The 22,541-nt window shown below is 40.1% G+C and overlaps 1 protein-coding gene across 1 annotated transcript; it reads left to right on the plus strand.

The window, feature by feature from the left end:
* On the plus strand, nucleotides 1–20,442 carry LOC131775909 (uncharacterized). The gene is given in 17 exon segments (XM_066165471.1): nucleotides 1–139; nucleotides 1,473–1,598; nucleotides 1,958–2,101; nucleotides 2,825–2,944; nucleotides 3,473–3,595; nucleotides 7,735–7,854; nucleotides 8,088–8,240; nucleotides 8,874–8,996; nucleotides 9,615–9,788; nucleotides 10,286–10,477; nucleotides 10,838–12,186; nucleotides 12,320–12,461; nucleotides 13,134–17,018; nucleotides 17,410–17,574; nucleotides 17,835–18,020; nucleotides 18,407–18,573; nucleotides 19,132–20,442. Coding segments are annotated over 16 exon segments (7,380 nt in total). The 5' UTR covers nucleotides 1–139; nucleotides 1,473–1,540; the 3' UTR covers nucleotides 19,411–20,442.
* The last annotated feature ends 2,099 nt before the right edge of the window (nucleotides 20,443–22,541 follow it).

Below are 22,541 nucleotides of genomic sequence, written 5' to 3' on the forward strand. Positions count from 1 at the left end.
CGGGTGTAACTCATGCTTGCTGCACGGACATGACGTACAGCGAGGTGAAAAAGACATGTCTAGGAGTGTTTCTTGTACTTGTGCTCTACCCCATTGTAGCATATGCAGCCCTTTATACTGATGGACTCTCAAGAGTTGGGTATGTCTCCTTTTTCACTTTTTATATTTTTCGGCCCGGATGATACTCACCCATTTACAGGAGTGTAACTAGTTAGCAATAAGATGGCCGTAAGCCTGCCCGTATAATTTACCAGTGTCTGTTTCTCCTAACCTGAAAAAGATGTTAATCCATTGGCAGAAATTCAAGATGAAATACTTTACAAAGAAAATAACGTGCAGACTAAATTGCCAACGAGATGGGGCTACTAAAACATGTAGCGCATGCAGGAAAGGGCATCGAAAAAAATTATTAAAGGTTAAAACACATATATTCAAACTAAAATGTTACATAAAACGTTCGACTGGTGAAAGAGAAAACGAGTAAAGGGAAAGACTTCGACAGAGTTAGCTTAAAAGCGCAAGTTAAATAACAAAAGAAATGAGTAAACTTAGAGTCAAATTTGAAGACAAGCTAGTGAGATAGAATTCCATTAGCTATATTGTTGCAGTCGCTGCGCGCTGGACAAAATCTGTGAAATTTACACTTTCGATCGCTGTCCACACGGGTGATCTAGCCAAAAATCTCTTTTAGCTTGTGGCGACGCACAAAAAAGAGAATTGGAGAACAACTAAACTATTTTTGAAACGTGTCCTAAACCCTTTTCATGAGCAAAAAATAAAAGAAAATTTTTTTCGACGGAAAGTCGAGAGGACCGCTCTTAGCAAGAGCAGCACTTTAATTTCGATTTCCAACTCTCAATTGTTAGTGCGTGTGTTTGCTTTTTTTGAAGTGCTCCAAACCGTGTGTGTTTGCTTTTTTGAATGCTCCAAACTAGGAGGAAAATGTAATTTTAATTCACTGAAATCGTTCTATTTTTCGCGTTCCATCAGTAAACTCTCAAAACAGATTTATATTTCATATTTCGATTAGTGCTTCCATTTTTGCTCCATTTTTTATGAGAAAGTTTTTTTCTTTAAAAAGAGTTTTTTTTGTTATTCTCATCCTCACTTGCCACCATGGAGTTGAATGTAATTGTGTACAAATATTTTTTTGGATAGTTCCTAACAATTAATGGCAAATGATCGACTTCAGTTTGCACAAAGCTCATCAATGGATTGAGATTGTAGAATAATTCTAGAAAACCACAGAGCCAGTTTGGTAATACAAAGAATAGTTTGCACATATTGGCCTAGTGCCAGACGACTTGGTGTCTAGAGCAATCAAACCTATCGACTTGTGGCTGCTTTTCATTTATAAATTGAAGTTAGAAATGAAGAAAATTAAAATTCGTAGCCGTAACCATTGCAATGACAAAAACGGTGAAAACTCATCAGTGATTCTTTCCTTCTGTGATTAACGTATCTTTTTGTAGCTCAAACGTTTGCGAGGAGCAGAAACGTAGGTCTGTTGCGTCATCCATCCGAGTGACGACTGTCAACTATGTGTACTACAAAACACGCTGTGGAGTGTTTGGTTGGAATCGTTGCACAAAGTCCAGGTAAGTTATCTTTAATGAAATATGAAGGGAAGCAAGAAAATTTGTTTGTTTCAGTCCTTTAAAACATCTTTGTTACTGTTTTTATTGTTGCTGTCATGAGTTTTTGTTGCTTTTGTTGTTGTTGCTGTTGCTGTTATTGTGGATATTGGATATTGCTGCTGCTACTGCTGTTGTTGTTTGCCAGTGCCAGTCTCCTCCCCCCCTGCCCCCCACCCCCTCCTCCCCCCATTGGACCTTGGCATATGATAGGATACAGGCAGACCGCCATGGGAACCTGAAAAAAGGTGCGTGTTTTCGTACCTAATATATTCGTTAAGGCTGTAATGTGACCTTAGCACTTGTTTTAATATGTCCGGCAGATGTCGACGAGTGCACATTCAGCTCTGCGTGCACCTGCGCTTCCGGATCAAATTCATGTGGAAAACGATGCATGAATACGGTTGGAAGTTTTAAATGTACTTGTGACAAGGGATACAGACTTCAGAGTGACACAGTATGTACAGGTATGAGTACAATCGGTTGATTTTAAGAATGCAGAATAAAAGTGGAAGAAAAAAATTCAGCAGAAGGGAAAGTTTTTTTTGTTCAATTTACAAGAGAAAAAGTTAACTGAGTTAGTTGATTCATCTTTGATAGAGGACAATGGTGCTGCACTTTGGATCACTAAGTAAGTCAATGTTATATAGCTTTACGGTTTAGGTCATTTAACTCGACCTGAATGTAGGAGAGCTTTAGCTTAATCAAACACCGTCATATTCAAAACAAATCACCAAAACTTACGGAATAGAAATATATATATAGGAATAAAAAAAATTGCATTTTATCAAAAATGGTTATCTCTTTAGAAATGTATTTACCTCCTTCGACTACCGTCCTTTTCCAAAATGCATAGAAACTAAAAATTACAGCCTCGTTGTAAACGGAATTTATCTGGCCGAAAAAACACTTGATTACAGAAGTATTCGAAAGATTATAGATTAAAGGCCGTATATTTTGGGTGCTGGCATAAATTCCTTGTGTGGTGAGATATTCATCGGTTCCCAAATCTTAATAGTCACCATTTTTAAGGCAGAGCCTTAAGAGTTATCAAACACCTCAAATTAACTCCGTTTTCTGCAATACATAATCGTATATAAAGATGTGTTGGTATTATTAAAAAAGAAATCTTATTCAGTGATGCTTTGTGTTTTGATCTGCGGTGAATTGTTCCATGCATATTGTTCCAGATATAGATGAGTGCGCCGTGAATAACGGAGGCTGCAGACGCCAGTGTGTGAACTATCCTGGATGGTACAAATGCAACTGTCCGCGAGGCTTCCGCCTTGTTTCCGGAAAAGCATGTAGAGGTATGTTTAAATCAGAAATATTTTGTAATAAAAGCCGCTTTACCATGTCGGAAAGATTAATTTACATCGTTGTGCCTCTCCATGTCCTTTGGCTGGTTAAATAGAACTCACGCTAACCTCTCGACGATACCTCGCCTCCCGACGGTTCTCCCCCCCTTTAAGGGTTTCCACTTCGTGTTTTCTAGGGCCACTTAGAGCATTTTTCTCGTTTTGATTGGTTATTGGGGATTTCTTGGGTCTAGGGTTTTCCCCATCCAAATCGAATGCATTGTTATCAAAAGACAAGGAAGCTTCAGGTAACCCGGACCACGATAATTATATTTACCGATGTTTCTAAAAAAAATGTATTTAACAATGCATTATGAACAGGCATTACATGCAACCAAGAACAATTTTTGATCAATGGAATAGGTGAAGTAGTCTAAGTATGTCATAACTATTAGACAAACGCAATACTCTATCTCTATTAAACGCTACAATAAATAACAATCTTTTTTTTTTACAATGAACTTTTCTGTTTTCTCATAGATATTAACGAGTGTGTCAGCAACAACGGAAACTGCCACCATACCTGTAGAAATCTGTTCGGCAGCCATCGCTGCAACTGCGATAAGGGATTTAATTTAAACAGCAATGGAAGGACCTGTTCAGGTAACATTAACCACATATAAATTGTAATGGCGAGGCACGCAGCGCGCGCAACAAAACATTGTAATGATATTGTAAATAATGGTGAAAATAGTAATAATAATAAAAAATATCAAAACAAGGAAATTTGCTTTGTCAGGTAACTATAAGTCCGAACGTGCAAGTTTCTCAACTGTATTCCGGAACATCTATCCATTACGTTAGTAGAAGGGTTCAGGAGAAAGTAATGCGCATGCACGATTACATGCTATTCTTGAAACCCGATTCCTATTGCATAGAAAATCAAGATAAAGTGCACAAACTGGAACACAAGCCCCTGGTACAGCGTAGCGCGGGCACATACCTGGGCATCAGACATGGGCTTCACGCGGATTGGTAGATGAAGAGCCGCACAATCAATAACTTTTCAGCCGCATTTTGGGCGAGAAACCATACTTGTTAATACTTCATACTACTATGGTTGTCAGAGCCTCATGCTGTCAGGGTTTCACATTGTCGTGCATTCAGGGTTTAAAAGTATCACAGCTGATAGGGTCTCGTTCTGGCACGGATAAGGGCTTCGTATTGTGATGGTTGTCAGGGCTTCACGCTTTCATGGTTAATAGGGCGTCATAATCTCATGGCTGACAGGGCTACATACTATCACGGCTTTCATGGTATCATAATGCCCCGGCTGTCTAGGCCTCATATTGTCATAGCTGTCAGGGCTTGAAGTTGTCACGGCTGATAGGGTTTCATACCGTCACGGCTATCAGGGCCTTATAATGTCATGGCTGTCAGGGCTTCATACTGTCACGGCTTTCAGGACTGCATACTATCACGGCTCTCGGGGCTTCTCACTGTCATGGCTCTCAGGGCTTCAAACTGTCATGGCTATCAGGGCTTCATACCGTCACGGCTCTCAGGGCTTTACACCATCATGGCTGTCAGGATTTCATGCTGTCACAGGTTTCAGGACTCCACGCTATCATGGCCATCGGCGCTTTATATTGTTATGGCTATCAGGGCTTCATACAGTCATGGCTGTAGGAACTTTATACTGTCATGGCTCTCAGGGCTTTATACTGTCATGGCTGTCACGGCTTTACACGGTCATGGCTATCCCGGCCTCATATTGTCATGGCTATCAAGGCTTCATATTGTCACGGCTGGTAGAGCTTAATGCTGTCATGGCTGTCAGGGCTTTATACTGTCATGGTTTTCAAGGCTTTATACTGTCACGGCTTTCAGGGTTTTATACTGTCACAGTTATAAAGGCGTCGTATTGTGTTGGCTGTCAGGGCTTTATACTGTCTTGGTTGTCAAGGCTTCATACTGTCACGGCTTTCAGGGCTTCATATTGTCACGGCTATAGGGACGTCGTATTGTGATGGCTGTCAGGGCTTTATACTGTCACAGCTAACAAGGCTTCATGCTGTCACGGCTACTAGGGCCTTTTACTGTCACGGCTATCGGGGCCTTTTTCTATCATGGCTGTCAGGACTTCAAACTGTTACGGCTGTCAGGGCTTTACACTGTCATCACTATTAGGGCTTTACATTGCCACTGGTGTCAGGGCTTCATACTGTCACGGCTGTATTGGCTTCATACTGTTATGGCTGTCTTGGCTTCTTACTGTCACCGCTGCCAGGGCTTTATACTGTCATGGCTATCAGGGTTTTATGCTGTGATGGCTGTCTGGGCCTCATACCGTCATGGTTGATAGAGCTTCATACTGTTATGATTGTCACGATTTCCTACTGCTACAGTTTTCAGGGCTTTATACTATCATAGCTATCGGAGCTTCATATCTTCATGGCTATTAGGGCTTCATACTGTCAAAGCTGTAAGAGCTGACTGTGCTTTATACTGTCGTGGCTGTCAGGGCTTCATACATTCACAGCTGACATAGCTTCATAATGTCATGGCCGTCAGGGCTTCACACTGTCATGGCTGTCAGGGCTGCACACTGTCACGGCTGACAGTGATTCATACTGTCACGGCTGACAATGATTCATACTGTCACAGCTGACAGTGCTTCATGCTGTCACGGCTGACAGTACTTTATACTGTCACGGCTGACAGGGCTTTATATTGTCAGGGCTTTATACCATCACAGTCATCGAAGCTTCAGATTGTTATGGCTATCAGGGCTTCACACCGTCATGGCTGAAAGGGCTTCATACTGTTATGGCCAACAGGGCTTTATACTGTCATGGCTGTCAGGATTTCCTACTATATTGTCATGGTCATAAAGGCTTCATACTGTTATGGATGTCAGGGCTTTATAATGTCATGGCTGTCAGGGCTTCATACTGACACGGTAGTCAGGGCTGTATACTGTCATGGCTGTAAGAAATTTATACTGTCATGGCTCTCAGGGCTTTATGCTGTCATGGTTGTTGGGGCTTTACACGGTCATAACTCTCCCAGCCTAATATTGTCACGGCTATCAGGGCTTCATATTGTCATGGCTAACAGGGCTGTATACTGTCATGGCTATTAGGGCTTCATACTGTCATGGCTGACAGGGCTTTATACTGTCACGGCCATCAGGGCTTTATGCTGTCATGGTTGACAGACTTCATACTGCTACGGCCATCACGTCTTCATACTATCACGGCTGACAGGTCCTGTCATGGCTATCAGGGCCATATACTGTCATGACCTCTCAGGGCTTCAAACTTTCACGGCTGTCAGGGCTTTATACTGTCATCCCTATCAGGGCTTTATACTGTCACTGCTGTCAGGGCTTCATACTGTCATGGCTGTCATGGCTTCTTACTGTTACGGCTGTCATGGCTTCATAATGTCATGGCTGACAGGGCTTTATACTGTCACGGCTGACAGAGCTTTATACTGTCACGACTGACAGTGCTTTATACCGTCATGGCTGTCATAGCTTCATACTGTCACGGCCGACAGGGCTTTACACTGTCATGGCTCTCAGGGCTTCAGACCGTTATGGTTGTCAGGATTTCCTACTGTTACAGCTTTCAGGGTGTTATACTATCATGGCTATCGGAGCTTTATATTGTCATGGTTATTAGGGCTTCATACTGTCATGGCTGTCAGAGCTTTATACTGTCACGTCCGGCAGGGCTTTGCACTGCCATGGCTATCTGTGCCTCATACTGTCACGGCTTACACGGCTGTCAGGGCCGTATACTGTCATGGCTGTCAGAAATTATACTTTCATGGCTCTCAGGGCTTTATGCTGTCATGGCTGTTGGGGCTTTACACGGTCATGGCTCTCCCAGCCTAATATTGTCATGGCTAACAGGGCTGTATACTGTCATGGCTCTTAGGGCTTCATACCGTCATGGCTGTCAGGGCTTCATATTGTCACGGCCATTAGGGCTTTATACTGTAATGGTTGACAGGGCTTCATACTGCCACGGCCATCACGTCTTCATGGCTTCATACTGTCATGGCTAACAGGGCTTTTTACTGTCATGGCGATTAGGGCCTCATATTGTTATGGCTGACAGAGCTTCATATTGTCACGGCCATCAGGGCTTTATACTGTAATGGTTGACAGGGATTCATACTGCCACGGCCATCACGTCTTCATACTGTCATGGTTGACAGGGCTTCATATTGTCATGGCCATTAGGGCTTTATACTGTAATGGTTAACAGGGCTTCATACTGCCACGGCCATCACGTCTTTATACTGTCATGGCTGACAGGGCTTCATACTGCCACGGCCCTCAGGTCTTTATACTGTCATGGCTATCAGGTATTTATGTTGTCATGGCTGTCAGTGCTTCATACTGTCCTGGCTGTCAGTGCTGTATACTGTCATGGCTGTCAGGGCTTTATGCTGTCACGGCTATCAGGGCTTCATACTGTTATGGCTATCAGGGCTTAATACTCTCATGGCTACTAGGGCTTTATACTGCTATGACTATCAGTGAATGAGTGAGTCTGGTGGTTGTTCATGTTACTCGACCACCATCTTGTTAAGTTGACCACTTTAATATAAAGGAAGTTGGTTTTGGAAAGTTAATGGTCTCATTACTTGTCAGAAAGTTTATAAGAACCACCGTTTTCAGGTTTGACGTCGTGTCTACTCACGTTTGAAAATACTTTCTGCATGTATGTAGCTAATTAGAATTAGGGTTGTGATGGTGATGTCGAACAGTAGCCTTTTTTTTTCAGACTTTGATGAATGCAAGTTAGGTCACGACTGTCAAGGCATTTGTAGTAATACTCTTGGTGGATACAAGTGCTCCTGTAACAAAGGATATCAACTAACGACTGATAACAGGACATGCACAGGTAATTTTTGGAACCAAACTCGAAAATTGGAACGCAGGATTTCATGTACGGTAAGTTCTGCGTTTTAGATTTGAACCATGATATTAAGCGCTTTTCAACAATAAATGGTACTTCTCAGAGGTCTGTTGCTTTCGAAGCGTTGCCACTGCGAGGATTTCTTAAAATGTGGATTTGTACCGTTCCTTTAAATGGAATTAACGTAGCATAAAAACTCATCAGATAGTTTTTCATAGATGTCGATGAGTGTGACCAAAAAACCATCGCTGGAAGTAAAGAGACAGCCACTCTTTCTGGTTGTCATCACATCTGCACGAACGTTGAGGGGAGCTTTCAGTGTTCTTGTAGGAAAGGATATGCGCTGATGTACGACAAGAGGCAGTGTAAAGGTTAGTGTGCTACCTTATTTTTCCGGATTGCATTGTTGAGCAAGCAAACGGATAAAAAATAAAGCCGCATAAAAATGGCAAATAATTTCTTTGTGAACTTCTGGGAAAAATCAACTTAAAGAAAAGGAAACTCGGAAAAAAAATCGATGTTCCAAAGATCAAAAAGCTTATTTCCCTAAAATTTTAAGGTAGTGTGGCCAAGTGGCTGCGCACTGAGGGGAAAGATAGTCTGAGGTTAAAAGCCTTCGCACACGGAAATTATTCATGAGCTGGATTTGTTTTTAATAGTTCTAAATTCATCTCTTAAGCTGCACTATGTAAAAAGCCAACTGGTCCTCCTCCTACTAGTTGGGATTTTTAGGCAATTGCTGTTTATTCGGACTCTGTTTCAAGACTAACCTAAAATGGCGCTTAAAAAACCACTAACGCACAACATGTACTTCATTTCCATGCAGCTTAACATCTTGTTTCTGAATTACGAGTTGTCTGGACACGTTCACTGATTGCGACTGCCTCATCTGTGCGTAGAAGCAATTGCACTTATTTAAAGCTTCTATTTTTCTTTGAATATCATTTCAACCGGTTTCCTCGAAATAAATCATATCCCTATACTCTCTTCTGTCTTGTCCTTAGATGTTGACGAATGCCACACTGGAAGCCATTCCTGTGAACATTACTGCCATAACACGGACGGTCACTACTTTTGCTCATGTAGACCAGGCTACACATTGTCATCAGACGGGAAAAAGTGCAAAGGTTCGTCTTCAAGAGCGATTTGTCTTTTTGTATTCGATGCTGACTCATTGATTTAACTTTTTCAGAATAATCAGAAAGGTTCTCGAGAAGCTCTTTTGTGCACATTGTCTATACGTCACTTCCTTACTCCTTCGAAGCATGAGAGTTAAAAGTTTCGAAATATCAGTTTGAAGTTAAAGTGGTTTAATTCACGAACCTTTAATTCATTCTTGTGCAAGGCGAATAAGTGTTCAAATAACAATCATCAATGCTAACTTTTAAGGTGGCAGGCAACCACAATAACATCAAAACTCAGATATAATCAAAGGAGTTTAGTGTTTCTACTAACGCCTTTTTGTTTGTTATCACTGGTGCGCTTCAGCTTTCTGCCCTTTCTTTTACCTTCCACAAATGAGGCAGTTCGAGGTCAAAACCTTGAACACAACCGCTGAACTAAGGATTGAGCTTAAAAACGAAATGAACGTTCGAGTTTGTTTACAACAGTCACAGGTATTCACCAGTTGCGGCCAAAATGGACTGAAAAAGAGTAAGGGAATTTAGGAGATGAGTAATAAATACGTCTGAATTGCCCTTGAATGAACGAGCTCATCGCTGAAAACTCTTGTAACAATCTTCTAGCTCAGCCTTGTGAGAAGATTTTTTCACCACCTCATGGCGGAATGAATTGTTCAGGACTTGTAACTGATGCCACTTGTTCATTTTCTTGCGAACCTGGATATGATTTGGTTGGATCACAGTCGAGAACATGTCTTGCTTCTTCAAGGTGGAGCGGAAAACTTCCTTTCTGTCAAGGTAACTGCCGTCCTTCTTTCTCAAGAGAGTAAAATTGCGGGCACAGCTCATTTCTTTCTCAAAGAGTCCCGATGTATTTACAAGAACGGATAATCCTTTTTATTACACGACAATCTGGTATACAGTATTGATATGTCGGGTCAAATCGCTGTCAGTAGTGCCTGTCTATAAGTCACATGCGTCTCTCTCTATCTAATAAACTCGATTACTGGATATTGAAGTACTTCTAGAGTTCAAATTTGCTCAGCCCCTGAATGGTGTATGAACGTTATCCCACGCCTAAGCCATACATGTTTGGTGGCTGAAATTCAGAAAGTGCTCAGATTTTTGAGGTGTTGGAGCTGTGAGTGATTCAATTAGCTACTTACGTCCGAATTTGGACTTAATTTTGGGTAATTGAACCGTGTACCGATGTATGTCATACTATGATAATCCCATCTAAAAGCAAACTAATCCTGCAGTTCCAAGAATTAACCCTTATTTTTCCTCTCCCTTAGCAAAACACTGCAAGACGCTGACCGCCCGTGGGAATAAAACTATTTCAATGCCTTGTTTTACCTCCCTTGGCTCAACTTGCCATTTTGGATGTCGTCGTGGATTTTTCTTGGTGGGAGACGGACAAGCCAATTGTAGCCTTAATTCCAAGGGTGACGACGTTTCTTGGAACTTTGGGAGGTTTTCTTGTAAAAGTAAGTTTCAAGGTAGAACAAAAAAAAAAAAAAAAAAATGAGAATCAGCTGTGGCATGTTAATGAGATGACTTGAACACCCACACGCTTTTAGAGAGCTGACATCGAATTCTTTTGATTTATGGCTCTCTTGGGGAAATGCATAAAGTTTTTGTTATGTACAGATTTATGTAAATTTCGTGCGTCATACAAATTCTGTATTCACTAAAAAACTGATTATCTAAAATATCTAAAGCAGAAAAAAAAGAAAAACAAATAGCTACAGACAGACAAACGTAACTTACAAAATTCAAAATCCGCAAAACTTGTCGAACCAATTCGAATGAATCATTCACTATTTATTATTGTTTTGTTGCCACAGGGATCAAAACTTGCCAGCCAAATCCATGCAGAAAAGGAGGAAAATGTTCAACGTTGAACGAAAAGGACTACACCTGCGATTGTGAAGGCACTGGATATAAAGGAAGTCATTGTGAAACTGGGCATGTCGTGACACCGATCTTTCCTAAACTACTTACCAAAAAGAAATCCAGGAGGCTTTTCCTTCTAGCACGACCATCGGGACGCCTCAGAGTAGTATTAACATCCGAGAAAGAAGTTACATTTCAGCCACAATCAGCGGTCTTTGACCCTTCAAATACAATGGACGGATTTACAGTATTAGCGGAAAAACCAGGAATCCGAAGGATCACATACGATCTTGAGGGTGAAAGTAAGAACGATTTTGAAGCTCCAACACCAGGCGTGTTATTCAGTGCCCCTAAAATGTCCCTTAATGACAGCCTCAGCACAAAAGTGTTCCTTCGCAAAGGTGAGCTACCCATTGGCTGCGAGGAACATCAGACAAAACTTTCATGTGAAGTACGCCTATTATCTACCACACCGTGGACTAGGAATCCTTTCTCTACCAGTGGCATTGTGCACATCACCGCTTCCAACAACCAAAATATTCCTCTCTCGTTAATCGGTTTAAATCCAAGGGATGGCGTCTCGCGGGATAAGATGATCGAGGCTGGTATTTCCATGACTTCGTCTTCCAAAAAATACGCACTTTTGCTTTCACGAAATGGAACATGCCAAGCGAGAGTTACAGACTCGAACAGTCTACTTGAACTCATACAGAATGACGCATTCCTGTCTTCGTTTATGGAGGCTCTTTCATTGATGGCACCAGAATGGCTTTCATTCTCTGTCGACGAGAACAACAACGCTTTTGACATTCAGAACATTGCTGCTAGTCTAACGTCTGGTTTGGAACACTGCTTAGGATTTCCCTTAAATCGAGCATCAAGTCTCGTCTATTACCGTCCTGTTGTGAGTTTTAAAATTCGAGTTGCACAAACTGATGTTTCTTTATTCGCAGATGGAACCACCTGCTTTGCAATTAACATTTGCAACCCTGGTTTGTTTGTTAGCCTTTCCGAGGGGCCTGACTATCTTTTAAAGAGTTCTCTGAATATTTTCCGAGACATGCAGGATAATGGGCTCAGTCTCCAGGTGGATTCTATTGGCCTTCATAGAGACAAGGAAACTATTCGTTTTGTAAATGGAATTATTTGGAATGGCAAGAAGTTACAAAAATTGTCCCCGCTCCCCTTCAATATGTGGCTAAAAGGAAACCTGAACTGGAAATTTGGGGTTCCGAAGCTCCTTCTCTTGTCGTTTAGGATGAGGGGGGAAGCCATCATCAGAACCGAACATATGGACAGTGTAAGTATATAAAAAATATATTTTTGTTTTGTTAATTTCATTACTGAAGTGAATTCTGACTTGATTTTTGGCTAAACCACTGTTATGTTAAGAGCTAAACAAACCTTTGATTTTTTTATACATAACTAAACAGCTATTTACCATTCTCATGTCACAACGGATGGACATGCAATTAAGAGGAGAAGCATCTCTGAATGTTTCTGGAAGAGCACTCAGGAAAGACTTTATCTTGAAACTTGGTTCAATCAAAGCAAGTGGAAAAGCTCTCCTGGGAGGTAGGAAATTTCATAGTCTGCAAAGATGATTTTAATTTTTTTAAAGAAACACGAGATAAAGCGAAGAACAGTAATGCAAAATGTAACTTATGTCTGAGCCATCAATTCAGCAAAATGTCGATCGATGCGATCGAGAGCTGTTATCTTTGAAAGAGTGAGCTTTTTCCTATTGCTTGATAAGGGGTTTCTATAGAAGCCGGTTAAGGGTGGTATAAGACTTCTTACTGCAGTTTGTCTTGCGTACCCCCAGCTTCCCTCAGGAGAGAAGCTGTCTATCGCATCATCAGCAGCTGCATATCGAAAAAGTTATTGAAACCCGTGCTTGTATTTGTCCAAATTTCTACGGGTATCAGAAAGAAACTACAGAACTCGTGAAATATCCGCACGCGTCACATTTAAATCATCGAAATCGGCGAATTTATTACCTTGCTAGGCAATTGCTGTTATTTTTCGAACATTCATTTCCTGTCATGCCACATATGCTATTGATAGCAGAAGGCATTTCTATTCAGCTGTGTATCCAACGAGGTCTTGATAGAACAAATGAAGCTAGATTATCTAACACATTTCTTTTGGGCACTCCAAACGTTCCGCGTGGTTCATATTTCGATGACTAAATGCTGATACATAAACCGATAATTAAGCATGAGTCTTTTTTTTCGGTTTTCTAAGGAAAAGGTGAATGCAGCAAGAATGTTCGAGGCATCTTCTTAGAACTAGAGAAATCTGCCAGCAACTTTTTGAATGAAAGCCCTTTTGCAACTCACATTCGGCCAATAGAGAATCAACCTGTTCGTTTGGCAATGCTCATGTCAGTGAGCGGAGGAATGCAAAACACAATTGTCAACATGGGTGAAGTTAAAAGCTTTCTTTCCAGCATTATTTCCCTAATACCTGATCTGGAAGATGTTGTCATGAAAGCCAAAGAAGTTATGCCACATGGTGAAATTGCTCTGCAAAAATCTTTAGATATTGTTTCGGAAACGAACGTTTCCGTAAACGAACTGGAAAAGATGATAACTGGAGACACAATGGAAGTTACACGAGGTCTGACTCTCCTTAACCGCATAGAAAATAATTTAAAATACTTGATAAGCATCACAGATGTCATCATTGACCATATTCCCTCCTCAAGCAACAAAGGAAAATATGCAGAGCTTTCCACCAGAATTGATGGGATTCAGGCAAGATTTCCTCAACAATTACGTCCCAATCTTGACGGAGAACCAATTGAACAAACCTTTAACGGAATAAGCTTCTATTTCAGAGGTAATATTTGCATGAAACATCTGTGTCTTAAGGATTTAGGCACAACAGTTGACTACCTTACAGAGAGAAACTGCGTATCTAACACACCACATACATCAGTGTTCAGAGGCAGAGGGGAAGCCTTAATGCAGATGGCTCTAAGTAAAGACAACATATTGATACTCCCTATGGGAAACTTCATTGATTTCATCTTTCCGAGAGACTCTGAGACTGTGTCAGCTCATTTCGTAGGAAGAAGTAGTGTTTTGGCCGTTATTCAGCACGTTGAAGTTTCATTAAATGAGAATCAGCTGTCGTTTGAAATGCAAGGGAAGATATTTGATAGATATATGGCGAATATGGATGTGGTGGCAAAGATTGGTCATGCTACAGATTGGAGCTCCTTAATCTTTGCAGTTAACGGACGGATGTCAAATTCTTCACAACTTTCAAATCTTCTCCAAAGTCAAGTGACGACCTTCGCCAGTTTCTTAGCAGAAAGAGCTGCCAAACGAATTGAAAGGTGTGAGAGATCGATTTTGAGTGCTGAAGAAAGGCTGAAGAATGCAAAGGAGTTGGTGAAGAAGAAAAAGGCAATTTTCGATGAAGCGTTATTAGAAAAGCAACGAAGGCTTTCCAGATTCCAAAGATTAAGCGCGGCATATGGGAAAGCATCAATAGAGCTTGAGTCTTCCTTGGATCAGTTTTTGAAAGTAAAGAACAGAAAAACATGTCAATTTTTGTCCTGTGACTTTATCGATGCCAACACTTATATACCAGCGGTTTGTCAAAAGCCAGTGTTTGTGAATTACACCGTCCCCGTTTGCCGTAAAGTAAAGGAAACGCTGAAAGAAGAAGTCATTGTTTCAAAAGTGGTGAAGGAAATCGAAATGGTCCAAACTTCTATAGTCACAGAAGGTGGTAACTGTGGGAAATCTGGGAATATTTTTGCACTGGTAAAAAAGTTTTTATTTGGCTGAGATAGTTATCAAATGAAAGTACCTGGCCCTAAAATTCCATTCGTACATCATGTAACAAAGAACTTCCGCGAATACAAAACGAAGGAAATCGAAAGGTTTATTTGCGATGCAGTAAAGACGGAAACTGTAGTTTCTGGTTATCTCATGTATGAGTGTCCTAAAAATGGAAGTATAAAAGTTCTAGATCCAGCGTGCGTCTCGCACAACACAAATTGCTCATTTGAACTGGACAACCTCGCCGCTGAAATTGAGTTTGAAAATGATACCATGTTCGTGGATTTTCAAGATATGCTCACGAAAGGAAAACAGTCCACCCTTGCTCAGTTGGATCTGAATAAGGCAGAAATAAAGTTTGACAGTGCTGTATGGCAGTTAGAGCTGGCTCGTGCGCGGCTTCAGCAGCGTGAGTTTACTCGAAAAGCCATTAATCTCAACACGGTGAAACAGAGGGAAAAACTGGGACTAAAACTTGGTAAAAACATGAAAAAGCGTAAAGGAAAACCATTGATCTACGTAGAGAGTCTTGCATTCCTTGTGGCCCTGAGCTCGTCATCAACGAAAACGCGATTTCCCCTCACAGCTTACGTCAGAACATTCGAAGGCTCACAAAAAGAAATTCAGTTTCCTATGGACTTTAGAAACGAACAAGGTTCTCTGGCCTTAGCATCAAAACGTATTATTGAGACGCTCTTTGGAACATCAAACGGAAGAAGACGTAGGTCAGTAAGAGAGGAACCCATCGTCTCCAAAACAAATGACACCAACTTCTCTGTTGAAGGACACGAATGTCATCTTTCTAAAGAGGCCAACATTATATTCTCTGATATCGTTGAGTCCATGGATTTTTCAATCAAAAGTAAAAGGGAAATTGATCAAGCTGTTTTTGCAGGCAACAGACGAATAGAAGAGCTCGATTATTACAACAACAACGATGGGAACACCTCTTACAGCGATATGAGACAGTTTCTCAAGGATGCTCAGCTTAACACCTCAGGAGCAACGTCTTGGAGTGACATATTAAATGATGCACGTGGATTTCTCGATTTCTTGACGCAGAAGAAGAACTTTACACAATGCTCAGGGATTCTTGATTGTGTGAACTTCTTCTTTGACAGCCTAGAAGAAATGTATGAAATGGAAAATCACCCCAGAGCCATTAAAATAAAAGAAGCGCTTCGGTCTTTAAACAAGATAATTAGCAGTATTTTGAGGGAGAATATTACTGTGTCATTGTTGGAAAGGAAGCTATCGCAAGCGAGGTTTTTCATTAGTGGAAGTAATGATGAGATCATACTTTGTGGTCAGAAACCCAAAATCAAGAAGAATTCTCCTGCGAAAGTTGTCACGCTTCTTGGCGGAGATATTGATTTTGTGTGTGAGGTTGAAAGCACTCTGGAAGTTGAATACATGTGGACGAAGAACGGAGAGCTTCTAGAAGGAGAAAATGGGACCATACTTGAGCTAAGAAGTGTCACTGAACATAGTGAAGGAGCCTACAAGTGTCACGCTTCCAATACAAGAGGGAGTACAGTATCTAATGTCACCATCCTGGTTGTGCATCAAAAACCACATATTACCGAACACCCATTTGATAATCAGAAGCTCGTTGGCGATGAAAATGTGTGGATGGTCTGCAACAGCACTGGTGTTCCAAGGCCATCAACAGAGTGGTTTTTTACTCCAATGAAAGGGATGGGCCAGTATGCTGTTCGGCTCAACGTGACGGGTCCAGTTCTAGAAATAGGAAATCCGACGACAGAAAATGCTGGCTTTTATTACTGCAACGTGTCTAATTTACATGGTGCTGTTCAAAGTAGAATTGCACGACTGGACATTTTAAGATTCATCCCGGGCGTACCTAGAATTGCTCTCAGTGTGAAACTAAAGCAGTGCATTTCCACGCCCTCTGTTGTAAAGAGCAGCTTAGATAACTACAAAGGAAATAAAATAGACAAATTCCAACAGATAGATACTATGGGCTACCGACATATTACTCAAAAAATGTTGGAGCAAATGAGTTGGCCAGTGAAAAAAACACATGATGAGTATTACACACCATTTCCAGCTGCTGTGATCTCGTTCGTTCTTCAAGGCGAAGATCCTATCACACCAGAGGGAAAGAAACTCGAAGCACTCAATGAATTCTCACTTTCTAGAATACGCATAGGAAACAGTATAGAGAGGCTTTATGCTTCTCTAAAGGACGAGAAGGTGAAGACGCGTTGGGGAAACTTGACAATAACTGGTGACGAGGATGGCCTTGTTGTCGAATTTCCTTCGCAAAAATGTCCAAGTGGCACGAGAACTCATGAAGATGGGTATTTATGCGGTAAGATTGAAAATTCAAAAAATCGAAAATCGAAAAATTATCAAAATGACTCTTGCAATTTTTTATTTTTTTTAAAAATTTGACTGATCATCATTTTCCTTCTTTTATTGAAAACGGTATTTAAGTGGGACATTAAGCTCCTCTATTTTATAGGCCTTTGTTTTATTTATTGCTTTGGTTTTGGAATTATGATTTTCAACTTCTTCGTGGCACACTCTCTGTCTATTAAAAATGGCAGGTTCCTCCACTAAAATTGTGGAGATCGTCCAGTGCCACGTCAAGCAATGTTTATTGAATATATTGGGAGATATAAACAGATTAATTGGACAGTTTACTCAGTTAGTAACTGCTAACTTATGAATAGTACTCACCTTAATACTTACCATTTCAGTGTATTGTCCACCTGGTTACTATGAAATCGGAAATAGAACTTGTGAACCATGCCCTGTTGGCACATATCAGCCTGATGACGGGAGCACAAAATGTGTCAAGTGCCCTCATCGAGTTTCATATACAGAGCCTGGAGCGGTACGAGAATCTCTCTGCATCGATATATGTGAGCACAAGAGATAAATTTCTAATAGTAGTTAAACCTTCCTTAGGCTCAAGGTATCTGCATCTTGTCGCCCAGGTATTATTGCTTAGAGTTTGTTTTAAGGAAAATTTATCAAAGAGCACCAAACTATCAACACCCAAACTCGAAATTTGACACAAGTTTACCTTGAAGCAACACGCAGTTGTCTGCGTAAAATTCACACCTCTTAGTCATCTTCTCACTTTTTTATACAGTACTGTGTTATCTGTTCTTTTATTCAGCCAAACCATGCACCAAGCCTCCTATAATAGACGTCGTCCATGCTCAACTGCCAAATAGCACAAAAACTCTCTATCGTAGCGGTCAAACCTTTGAATTTGAGTGTCAGCGTGGGTACAAAGTCCAAGGAAATGCAACAACAGAGTGTAAAGAAGGAAACTGGACCAAGTCTGACTTTCACTGTGAAGGTGAGTTCATTCAAATTAAGTTTATCAAATATCGTCTGTATTGGTGCATTCACCTTCTTATACATTTTGTCAAAACCTAACCCCTCTTGTGGTTGACGGCGGGAGAATGGATGGCAAGATAATAGCTTAAGTTGGACCTAAGGTAACATCACGGGGAATATTTGAACCCGAGCCTAACAAAACCTTTAGAACTCTCACCCATAATTTCGGTAGGGAAAAAAGGACGACTTAATATTTCATAAGGAATGGGAAATGCATGATATCCTTTTGTAACTGTGAATCTCTTAAGACAACTATTTTTGGTTTTTTTTTGAGAACTTAATTTACTCCCTCTTGCATGAGGAATGATTGTTAATGCAAGACTCTCGATTTCCTTTTTAATGCAGAGACTTGCTATCCACCCTGGACTGAGCTAAAGAAGCATTGCTACTTGGTGGTAGAGGCACAGGGCCACCGTTGGATGGACGCGCTGAGCCAATGTCTAAGCCTCAATTCACAGATGGTCATCATATCCTCAGAGGAGGAAAACGAATTTGTCAAACAGCTTTCTAAGGTATTGGTTTTTTTCTAGTGTATTGGCATGCGCAATGGCATAGTAACGTGTATGTGCATGACAAATTCAAGGATGTTCCTTTCAGTATTCTTTTCCGCGAAATCAATGTAAGCTTAAGCACCTATGAAGAGAGGGCTTTGCCATATCACTGATCCTTTCCCGCGCTTTTTCAATTGAAATGAATAGGATAATTCATTAAAACTACATGAACTGACACATGGTGTTATAAACAAACTATTTATTCAGCAAATAGAAAAGTTTGACCCGAGATACTTACCCTTGTTGAACCAAAGAAGTAAAATAACTCAATTAAAGTAAATAACGAGTGAAAACTAAATCCATAGGCAATGAGTTCCAAAGTTACAGAGAAATATTTTGACTTATTTAATTTCATTTGTCAAGTTTTGCGAAAATATACGACTTCTATAAAAGATTCTAAAAGATTATAACCTTGAACTCGGTCGTCGAAGTAAGAAATGTATGGTTCGAACGTTTGATTAAGGCAGTAGTGATTAAACTCTGCGGCTTACTTTTCACTGACATGAGGCCAAATTTCAGGTTTATCTTAGAGAGAAGAAATGGACCCAAGCTCACATGTGGCTCGGGCTAAGGAAGATGCACGCCATTGGTAATTTTCTATGGGTTGATGGGAGTCCTTTAAAGGGATACACTAACTGGATCCCTGGAGAACCAAACAACGCAAGAGGTCAAGAACTGTGTACCGAGATTTTGGTCTCTGGTAAATACCGGTTGGGCAAGTGGAACGATGTGAATTGTAACATAGTCCATTACAAACCTCTCATGGTCTGTGAGAAACCCCTCCGACAGGGAGAATAAAAGTACTGATTTAGTTGCTTTCCGCAATTTTTAAGATACATTTTGCTGATTAGTTCTGTAGCTGTGCGGGAAGATAAAAAGCAAAGGAGGGGTGTGTATTTAGCATACTTGTCATGAAAAATACAATTTTATTGATGTGATTGCTTTAAAAAATTCCTATTTTACGCTAATTCAGAAATAGACAAGTTGACCTTCCCTTTACATTTTACTTTTCAGATCAGTTAATATATTCTATCACCATCAGAAATGTATAAGTGTAAAATCAGTGCAGTTTAGCACTTTTTTTCGTGGTGGCTGCACGAGTAAGCAATTAAGATATATATATATATATTTTTTTTTTAAACTTATCCCGGATGAAATTTGTGATATGCAATCTCGTTTTAAGAGCACTTAGCTTCTCGATTTATAAAAGAGGACGACACTTAATTTGTGTTCGTCTCCTTTTGCCAAAATTTTTGGTTAAGTTTATAATTCATTTAAAATCTTCAGCCATCACCTCTCTTCAGAATTCAGTTTTAATCCGGCATATATGTTTCTTTCAGTTCTAATATCTTTAAGTTTACTTTATTTTAGCCATATCTTAACTCAAACTGTCCAAAAATCAGTGGAAGCCACTTTGTGGAGAGAAAAATTTTACGAAGGGTAAAGGACTTTTTTGTTACAAGGTCTTCTCAATTGAAATTAGATGGGTGTTAACTAGCGAATGAAAGAATTAATTTGACAGCTTGGCTACTGTCATCTCCTTGGCATGGGCGGGAACACTTGTTCCAGAGAAGATTGAGTTTGTGATTTAAGTTGGCAGTTGTAATTAAGTTAAGAATCTGTTTAATAAAGTTAGATCACTATAAAAGAATGTCGAATAAGAAACACTTTTTAGCAATATTTTGAAGCTTTGAAAAAGTTACTCGTAACCTTGTCGCGAATAGAATTGGCTGCGTTTCAATGTAGACCAAGGCTCTTCGGCCAACGAAAACAGCAAAACATCCAGATTAAACAAACAAAAAGGGTTAACATACAATGTGCATAAAGATAAAAACGGTAAACTCAAATACAAAGCGAAAATTGCGAGCACTTTGATAAAGACCCGCTAACGTCATGGCCTACCGCCTGTGGTCTTGTAATTAGGGTAAACATGATACGCTCAATACAAGACTTTAAACCTTTTATTCAGGCTTACAGTAATTTTTAGATTAATCGCCCACGTTCCAATTAGCGCTTCCTCTCTCATAAGCGCCCTCCTTGAATTTGATTTTATTAGTAAGCTCTCTTATTTCTATAAGCGCCCATATTAAATAGACAGTCCCACTCCAATCAGCGCCCTTACTCTGTTTCACTCATTGCACTGTTTGCATACATGGACATTTGGATCAACCATTGTTCATTTTTCTTTTACTTCTCTCTTGAAGATTAAAAAAAATGTTCATCTAGTTTGACCATTTTAATAAAATAATCAGCAGCCTGTCTCGAATAAGCGCCCTCCCGTAAGGTCACGAAAGTAAATAAGCGTTGGGCGCTGACTCGAATCCTTATGGTCGGTGAGTTTTGACTTCAGCTATAAAGGATTTTTCAGTTTCTTTAAATGAATTCATGTAAACAAGGGGGTTTGGGATAATCCGCGAAAATTATACAAGCCTCAGACGCAGCGGGGTTTACATAGCTTTCTCGGAAACCATGGAAGACTCCTAGATAGAAATGAAGGGTTGACTGGGTAAGAGTGGTATCATATTTGATGATACGTAAGCCAAAGAAAACAGCAAATCTTAAATCGACTGGATAAGCATATTGTTTGATGCCGGAATTGATAAAAAATGCGGCTTTTTCAGAATAGATCTATCGTTTGGGACTACAGCTAAATCAATTCCTTGTTTTGACTTGTTCGATCTGGTAAAACGATTTGGTAAAATTGTACTAATAGGCAGTTTCTCACAATCACAAATTTATTCGAGTGAGGGCAGAAGTTCTAGTTATATAGGGTCGGCTTAATTTCAGATAACGAATTTTTTTTTTATTCCTAATAGAGTACGCTTCCCCTCTCATATCTCCCTACTCAAGCACAGTGATCGACACATCAATCCATCGCAAAGGTTTACGTACATTTTCGCATGAGAAATCCCGAGAATTTGTAAAAATCAGTGCAGTTCCTCTTTGGTGATCAGTTTCTTAATTCTCGTGACCTTTGCAAATATGATTAAGTATTAATATTTTGATGTTATGATTAATCCTTGGAGTCAAATGGCTAGAATAATATTTTCCGCTTAAAGTTACCTCAAGATATCATCAGTTGTTGAGCGCTTTAGTGTTTTCTTTAAACAAGTTAGTATACGTTCTGAGTGAGGTGTCTCTTTTTTGTTTAAAAACATATGGACATCGTTATATATTTGGCAACGCTGTATCACGCAAAGCTCTCGGAACTGCTTCACAAGGAAGCGGACAGTCTATGCCACTTTAATGAGTTTATTTTCGGAACTTGCTCCAGATCGTCAGGATAGCCAAAGTATTATCAAATGTGATCCCTCTCTTACCCAATGGTACTATGATTAACCCTTCGTCTTCATCTGAAAGCCCCCGCAGATTTTAACAGGCTTCGTAATAAATAAGGTCGCGTTTGACAAGCTATCAGTCAGTCATTTGGCGATTTTCTATGCAGATTTGTAGTAAGGGGATTGTGAGAGAAGGCTTCCCTAATAAGTAAAGCCATTATTGAATCAAACCGAGGGTTTTTGGTAAAGGATTGAAAAGGGAAAAGATTGGTGATCAATAGAGTTATTGAGATACCTCATCCACGATTTCCTTAATTTCATAATTTATGGAATCGTTATATATCTTTGATTATCAGCTGCATTTTTTTTTCTTCATCATCACCATACCAAGATGGCTGCTGGGATTATTTGTATCAGACGTTGTGTGAGACGGCTACAACAAATTGCTAAGAGAATGGATTCACGAAACTCAGGAATGTACAGTAAGCTCAATATGTAAGATGTAAGGGAAATATTTTACAATCCTGTGGTAATTAGCGTTATTCAAAAGATCCTTTGGGTTCATAATGTTAAAAGTTGATCATGACCAGGAGCACTATTGTTCTTTTTGGCAGAGTTACATTATCATCTACGGTTTTTCTGTAGATTCAA

Source organism: Pocillopora verrucosa, chromosome 4 (genome assembly GCF_036669915.1).
Source record: "Pocillopora verrucosa isolate sample1 chromosome 4, ASM3666991v2, whole genome shotgun sequence".
NCBI lineage: Eukaryota > Metazoa > Cnidaria > Anthozoa > Scleractinia > Pocilloporidae > Pocillopora > Pocillopora verrucosa.